Below are 8,272 nucleotides of genomic sequence, written 5' to 3'. Positions count from 1 at the left end.
GGGTTCGAGGGTTGCCGCCACGACAGGCACCAACCACTTTGCGGCCACAGCTCCGATAAGCCGCCTCAACAATGGAGGCACGGAACATGGCCCACTCGGGCTCAATGTCCCCCGCCTCCCCCGGAACATGTTCGAAGTTCTCCCGGAGGTGGGAGTTAAAGCGCCGCCTAAAGGTTTGGGAACCTCAGGATATTTTCTCTACTTTTTGCAGATGATATGGTTATGTTGGTGTTTTCAGGCTATGACCTTCACAGTGTACTGAGGCGGTTCACAGCCAAGGTTGAAGCAGCTGGGATGAGAGTCAGCTCCTCTAAATCCAAGGCCATGGTTCTCAACTAGAAAAAGGTGGAATGCTCCCTCCGGGTTGGGGATGAGTTTCTGCCTTAAGTGGAGTAGTTCAAGTATCTTGGAGTCTTGTTCACAAGCAATGGTAGGATGGAGCAGTAGATGGATCAACTCACTGGGTCCTTGCTGCAGTAATAAGAGTATTGGCCCAGTTTGTCATGGTGAAGAAAAAGTTTAGTCTAAGGGCAAAGCTCTCGATTTACTTGTCTATCTTTGCAAGCGGCTGAAATGAGCTTCCTCCATAGGATAGCTGAGTTCAGGTTTAGAAATAGGGCAAGGAGCTTCATCATCTGTGGGCAGCTCAGAGTAGAGCTCATGCTCCTCTGTATTAAAAGGAGTCAGCAGAAATATCCTGGGCATCTGATTAGAATGCCTCCTAGATGCCTCCGTCTAGAGGTTTTCTGGGCAAAAATCCACTGAGAGGAGACCCAGGGCTTGGCCCAGAACCTGCTGGAGGGATTATGTATCCTGTCTGGCCTGGGAACGCCTTGGGACCCCCGGGAGGAGCTGGAGAATGACACTAGATAGAGGGATGTCTGGATTTTCCTCATGGACCCATTATCTCCCAGAGATAAATGGGATGGGATGAATGGATGGATGGATGGGACCTTTAATTTCTGAGATGTTCTTGGGAAAAGATAAAGACTGAAAGTTTGTTACTGATCTTGAACTGACTGGATGATTTTGTGCTCGTGTTTCTGTTTCAGGGTCTGACCATCAAACCGCTGGTGAAGTGGCTCAAAGTTCCTCGAGCCACCAACAGAAAGCCCACCATCAATGAAGAGATCCATGAGCGGGTGACTTCTCCTCCTCTGCCTCCTCATCCCTCTTCTGATAAATGTGTTGAAAAGACTGTGTAACTATCTGTGTGTTTCAAGGCATTTGACCATATCCTGACTGCAGTGGAGGACATTGCAGGACTGCAGGGGTATCACCACTGGAGAGACAAGTGAGTCCCAACGACATTAGAGCAACGTCACAGGTTATACCTATAGATGTTACATCTGTGTGTGTGGAACCAGGTGGGAGCAGTTTGACAGGAACTACCTGAGCAAGCTGCTACTGAGGAAGTCCGTGTACAGGAAGAGTGAACTGTGGGAGGCCTATCAGAAGATCAACATCAGAGATGCCATCAGCGTCATTGACCAGGTAGGTCCATCAAAAAAATCTATCTATCTATCTATCTACATAAGTAAAAAAAACTTCCACCTCACCCTATTTGTTCCACATGGGCAGTTCCACTTTCACTTATATATATATCTGTATATTATATATATATATAATTAGTATATGATATTGTTCTTAATATTTTTTTCATTAAAATGCTCAGGTTCATTTTATTTTTGGTCATCATTACAAGGAGCTTTTGCAGAGGGTCTGAAGAACCACATGTGGCTCCAGAGCCGCAGGTTGCAGTCCTCTGATTTAGGGGAAGGCACCTCCCTTCTCCCTCCCTCATTAAAGTTTTCAAATAAAAATGGATATTCTGTGGGTGTCAGAGACTTGAACAATTATTGCTCAATGAACTGTTTCAGGGTGTCAGCTCTTTTGCTTCTCACAAACGGGTTACATGCAGGAAAAGCTGTGAATAGTCCCAAAATAAAAATGCTGAGGCAGAATAGGCTCTAAGTTTTCCACCTGTTACTATAAAAGCAGCTGTCTGCTCCAGAAACATTTCTGTTCGAATCATTAATCAATCCAGAGGTTTTTTTTCCACTATATTTATTTTTTTTACATATCAGAGGTCCAGAAATAACTCTTAGTGACAATGTTTTTGTATAAGTTATTACATTTCCCTGCAGAAAGATATGAGACTTGTTTACTGTTTCTTTATTATTCTAAAACTTCAATCCAATGAAATAAAAAGGTTTGAACTGTGTGTCACAGTTAATTCTTTCTGATTAAATCTGTGAAGCAGAATTTGGGTGTTCTGACTCAGTCAGTTTTAGGACAGATGGTTAGAGCAATCTGTAATACTTTGAGAAAAGAAAACCACTTAGCTACGATGTGTGTGCATGACTAAAGCTGCAGGATAAAGAACATCAGACCAGAACCACCAGACTGGTACCATCCAGCTTGTTTTATTCACTGTAGTCTCATTAATCCAAAGACAAGGCTTGTTGTCGAACTTCAGGTTTTACTAAACCAGGTTCAAACAAATGTGTCTGTGTGTAAATGACCAGCAGAGGGTGCTGCAGTCTGAATGTTTTATGAAGCTCCTGGAGTTTATGGTTCAAACATGAGATAAATGATCGCTGTGCAACAAACCGTCTGATGCCAGCCTGACTTGTGTCAAACAGGAAGTCCACCTGTAGTTTGCAGTTGACCTCTGACCTGTGTGTGTTTGTGTGTGTGTGCACAGGGCGGGAACGTCTTGACCTCGGCCAGACTGTCTCTGCCCTCCATGGCCAGCAGAGCCTCGTTTCCTGAAGTCACCAATGTCACCAATTACCTGTGAGTCACATGAACCAGCTTGTTACCATAAAGTGTCCTGCGAGATCAGTACGTTGTCATTGTCAATTTTATTTATACAGATTATTTATATATTTAAAACCAACAATGTTGACCAAAGTGTTCCACAAGGATGTTAAAAACAAACTAAAAACCATCAATAAAATAAATTCAGAAATCACCCATAAAGACCAACAAGTACAATGAAAAAAGCTAAAAACAAATTAAAGCAAGGAAACACCAAAAGCTAAAAAAGTGAGTTTTCAGGTGAGATTTAAACGACTGTTCAGACTGCAGTACTAACGTCATGGAGCATCTTGTTTCAGAGTCTGAGGAAAGCTACTGCAAAACCCTTCTGTGATTTAATTTAACACTTAGCTGCACTAAGAGCATCTGACTGGATAATCTCAGTGCTCTTTTAGGCTCATAAAAGTCAAAAAGTGCAGTTAAATAATTGTGTGCCAAGCCATTTAAAATTTTAAAAGTGAGTAAAAGAATCTTGAAGTTGATACGCAAATGAACAGGCAGCCAGTGTAAATCTGAATAAACTGTGGTGACGTGATCATGCCTTCTGGCACCTGTTAAAACACGTGCAGCAGTGACCTGGACTAAATGCAGGTGACGGAGAGATGATTGTTCAGGACCAAAATATAGAGAATTGCAGTTGTCCAATTTTGAGGTCATGAAGGCACGGACAAGTGTTTTGAGTTTTTTTGGAGGAATATAAGATTTTGCTTTGGCAATTGGAGGTAACTTATGCCCTGCATAAATGGCCTGCACTTGAACTAATAAAAACTGGTTTTGACAACTGTAAATGCTTGCTTCTCAAATTTAAAGGAAATGTTTAAAAACATTGAGATTTCTAACAATGGAGCAGCATAAAAATAAGAGGAGAAAGGATATTATTTATCTCATTGAGAGGAGTACGATGCTCAAATACAATGATTTAAGTCTTGTTTTTATTCAGAATCAAACAATTCTGTATTAACCAGTCTTTGACATCTTGTAGACAGTTAAACAAAGACTGCAGTGAGACAAAAACATCCAGTTGTAAAGAGAAATAAATTTGGAGATTATCAGCATAACAGTGAAAATAAATGTTATACTTTCTGAATATTGAACCCCTAGGCAACATATGTAAAGAAAACAGAATAGGACTCAAAATGGATCCTTGAGATACTCCACAATGATAGGTCCCATGGAAGAAGAGTATTCCCCCATAGTTACATAAAACAACATGTCAGACAAGTAAGATCTAAACCACGATACAGCTGAGCTTTTAAGACCAACAGCATGTTCAAGTCTTGATAAAAGAATACGTGATCCTTACCATAAAGTGTGTCCTTTGAGTTCAGCTTGTTTACCTAAGCTGTCTTGTTAGGGCATGTGTCAGCCCCAAACCAAACCACCTGAGAAGTTTTACTGACAACAACTAAAGACAAGATGTCGACATATGAGTTCTTTTATGAAATGAAGCATCTGCACCATGAAGGCAACTGTGTTGTTGGTGTGTTCTAGGCGTGAGAACGGCAGCGGTGTGTGTCTTGACCTCCAGGTGATTGATAATGTTCCCGGATCCAAAGTGGTCGAGGACATGGAGACGCACCATGTTCTTGCTGGGAACTTGTACAAGCCAAGGAAACGGGTAAGAATCCTCTGGTAGTTCTACAAATGCTGTAGGTATTCTCAAAGAGGCTGGATATCCATGAAGAAGGATCATAAAGTAGTGAACTCCAGTTTCTAGAAATCCTGCGAGGACAATAAGTGGACACCTGATGAAATGAGGTTCATCTGTTTTTTTTTTTCTCTGTATCTTTCCATGTTCAGTATCAGTCCCACTACAGCCGACACTTCATGCCTCTGGGTGAGAAGGAACGCCAGGACCGGGAGGTGTTTCAGAGGAACATGAGGATCCGCATGGAAACATACAAATCCAGCAGACACAAGCGGCACAAGAAGGAGCGCAGCATGAAAAAGGTTAGACAAATTCACATGTCTGTTGTTACGAAGAAAAACTTTCAAGGTTTAACCAAAAAATAAAGGTTTAACTGGATCAGAGCAGATCTGGACTTTAAACAGCTGCAGCGCTCCTCAGAAAACCTGAACCCTGCACTTTTTGTTCTAGGAATTAGCTTTTTTCGTCTGATTCAGAAGGCATTTATGGGGGTGAAGTCAGAAAACTGGTTTATTGTGATTTGTATAAGTTTTAGAACTGTTTTAAATCTGGTTTTAGGTAGCATTTCTTTAAGGAATGCCCATGTCATATTTCCCCGTTTCATTATGCTGTTTGGATGGTATTTTCTGAAACATATTGGAGTTTCTGGATCTCTGACCTCTTTAAATGCAGAAACAGATACTCACATTCATTTGAAATATTTAGCAGGAAGCTAATAGATACTCATGGTTCAGGATCTTCATGTTAGACAGGAAAGTTACAACCTTCTGACTGACGCCTCAACTGCTTCATTAGGTTGATGATACCTGAAAACTTTACCTTGAGTAAAACATCTGACTTCCTGTGGCTGGAGTTCATAGAGTGGCATGAAAATGCTGATGGGTTTTCTCTATCTCTCTTTCATCAGCGTCGAGGGTCCGACACAAAGGAGGACAGCAGCGACAAACCTCGACGCAACGTTAGCTGGCAGGACAAAGGTAAGACAGCGTCATTACTTCCATCACCTCTGTTTAGTGTTCAATACGCTGATTGCCTGTGATAAATTGTCTGGCACAGCTTCCTGTCTTTTATCAACTGCTGTTCTGTGTCACAGATCCGGTCTTGGTTCCTGTGGAGCCAGAAGAGAACAAAGCTGAACACTCAGATCCTGAGAAGGAGGAAGACGTTGGCATCACCTTCGTTGTTCGTAAAACAGAGACGCCCAAACTGCGACCCAAATCAGGTAAGACATGTTGCCTGATTCTTTCTGATCCCAACTGTCTCTTTTTATCCTCTTCATCACTGCAGAGCCTTTCCAACCTAAAACTAAACTTTATGTCAAGTTGTTTTTCGTAAAGAGTTCAGTGATTAGTCACCACGAAGGGTTGCATCTCAGTGTGTGCTGTAATCAAAGCTGCTGCCATCTGTAACTTTTTTTTACCTGCTTTGTTCAGCAGGATTCAACAGCATTTCTAACTGTTTCATAAGACTAAAAAATCAAAACAGAAGTTTAACCACAGGGCAGTTTATACTACTGCGGTGATAATTTGTGTCACCATCTTGGTAGGACGTATGTAGCGTCTATAGGGTCTTATCAGCATGGCAGCAGACCATAAATGTCTGAGTCAAACCTAAACTCAGCCAATGTTTTACCATTAATTGTTATAATTATCAAAACCTGAACTGGGAATCTCCTATGGGGTAATGGACTGTACGGCGGTCCTCAGCATTTGTAGTGTGGGATGACCAGTGGACCTAAAGCATGTGTCTGTAGCAGGTCATTTCAAAAGTGCATTTTCTTTTCTTTATCTCAGTCCAGGTGTGCATCTTGAATTATTGATTACTTTGAACTGATGACACAGCATACAACATACACAAGGTGATAATAATGTGTGGCTTTCACATAAATAATACAGAGTGAAACATGGAGCAAATACCAAGATGGCTGCCAAAAGTCTCACCTAGCATTGTCAGTGGCCATTCTTATCTCTATTTCAGTGGTAGACACACAAGCACAGTCTATAAAAACTGATGGCTGTTGCCCCAATAACAAAGACATAAAGAGCAGATAAAGTTGGAATATAGACAATTTATAAAGTATGTATGGAAGCTAAATAAATAAATGTGTGCACAGCTGTATTTTTATGATGTGATCTGGTTCTTATCAGTCTGGTTTGTGTTTCTCCTCCTTCAGTTCCAGCAGCTCTGGATGTCTGTCAGAGTCCATCAGCTGCCCCCTCCTCACCCCCTACTGAAGACAGCCACCTCCCCTGGAAGGGCGGTGTGGGCTTGCCTCCCCCCTGTGTGTCTGTGGAGGCCACAAAGATAATCCCAGTGGACCTGCAGCAGGCCTGGAACCAGAGCATCTCCTCACTGGAGAGCGTCTCTTCACCGCCTGCCTCCACCGAACCCGTACACCCGCGGGTCAGCGCCCTTTCCAGGTTGGGAGGACCCCGCCCCGCGTCATACACTGCCCCCAGCACAACCGTCAGCAGCACGACCTCCATTGGAGCTCCAGCACCACAGAGCTCTTTCTGCTTCCCAGAAAAGAAGAAGAAGAAGATGCAGGAGGAGGAAGAGGAGGAAGAGGAGCCAGGAGCTTCCCAGGAAATGCAGCCTCTCATGTTGCCCGTGAGGCCTCCGGGGTTGCTACCACCTCCTTCGCCTCCTCTTCCACCGCCTGGTCCAGGGAGGAGGAGGAACCCCTGCGTGTACCTGAGGAGCCTGGTGGCAGCGCCTCCACCTGCCAGTGGTGACCTGCACAGCCGCCGCCCCACCCAACTGTGAGCAGGGATCCAAGGTCCAGGCACTGCTACAGTACAACACATGAAACACATCAGGATCTGGGCTGTCTATCAGGTCGAGCAACCATAGATCAGCTCACTATGGACCGGTCCCAGTACTTGCACTTGCACCCTCATTCCACCCTTGTGTTCTTCAAATGCACGTTCATGCTAAAGGGTTTGAGTGCGTAGTGTGTCCCAATTCTCTGGAGTGATTTTTAGCCCCACCCCCTTTGGGTACGACATCTGCCCTTCAGCTAAGCCCGCATCCAGGCGGACTTCGGCAAAGTATTTACCCACAATTCATTGCTGCATGTGACATTTTGAATTTTTTAAAAAAATATATTTTTATTGACAATGAAAGGGTTTTGAATTAAACAGCAGAAATATGGCAGTGGTGACAGAGCAAGCTGCATCTGTCACGAAAAAAGCAGTTTTCAAATGTAAAGTATTGAAATAATTATTGTTTCACTCTGCTGTACAGGTGTGAATACTATCAAACTTTGCTCCGTAGTCAACAAGTCATAACAAAACACATTTGAACAGCCAAATATCTCCTGCAATGACTTTTGAAAGCAAAACTACCTACACTGTACTTTTAAAATTGTACTGGCTCCTTCTTAAAATACCAAAACAGCAACCGGCCCCGTCCTGTTGGATATCACAGTTACGACGCAGAGGCGCAAGACGATGACAAAACCTGTACTGTCCTAATTCTCCAATGTCTACTTCCTTGTAACCTACGCACACGAACCCTTCTGTGCACTTTGACTGAGTACACACTTCATAGAAGGGCATAGGGTGTAGTGCAGGTATTGGGACTGGGCCCATATGTCTTTACATAGCCCCACCCCTTTCATGGATCAGTCAGAACAACCAGCACCACCCCCCTACAGGAACACATTCCTACTGTTCTTTCAATCACTGCCACTTCTTATATCACCAGCTAAAACAAGTTAAAAGTACCCATGACACGTGATGACTCCTGTCTATAGCTTTCTGACTTCCTGTCTGTGTCTCTCTAACTTCCTGTCTGTGT

General features: G+C 43.2%; 1 protein-coding gene across 1 annotated transcript in view; it reads left to right on the top strand.

Moving 5' to 3' along the window:
* Positions 1 to 7,608, top strand: part of slc9a5 (solute carrier family 9 member A5) — a 49,875-nt gene extending 42,267 nt beyond the window's left edge. The window contains exons 9-17 of the mRNA XM_017434875.3: positions 1,053 to 1,142; positions 1,224 to 1,294; positions 1,368 to 1,494; positions 2,708 to 2,799; positions 4,315 to 4,441; positions 4,624 to 4,773; positions 5,379 to 5,448; positions 5,565 to 5,693; positions 6,645 to 7,608. Coding sequence (XP_017290364.1) covers positions 1,053 to 1,142; positions 1,224 to 1,294; positions 1,368 to 1,494; positions 2,708 to 2,799; positions 4,315 to 4,441; positions 4,624 to 4,773; positions 5,379 to 5,448; positions 5,565 to 5,693; positions 6,645 to 7,237 — 1,449 coding nt within the window. The 3' untranslated portion in view covers positions 7,238 to 7,608. The remainder of the gene's footprint in view (positions 1 to 1,052; positions 1,143 to 1,223; positions 1,295 to 1,367; positions 1,495 to 2,707; positions 2,800 to 4,314; positions 4,442 to 4,623; positions 4,774 to 5,378; positions 5,449 to 5,564; positions 5,694 to 6,644) is intronic.
* The last annotated feature ends 664 nt before the right edge of the window (positions 7,609 to 8,272 follow it).

This window comes from Kryptolebias marmoratus, linkage group LG15 (genome assembly GCF_001649575.2).
Source record: "Kryptolebias marmoratus isolate JLee-2015 linkage group LG15, ASM164957v2, whole genome shotgun sequence".
Taxonomy (NCBI): Eukaryota; Metazoa; Chordata; class Actinopteri; order Cyprinodontiformes; family Rivulidae; genus Kryptolebias; species Kryptolebias marmoratus.
Note: the sequence above shows the minus strand (reverse complement) of the source record. Positions and strands in the feature narration are given on the sequence as shown.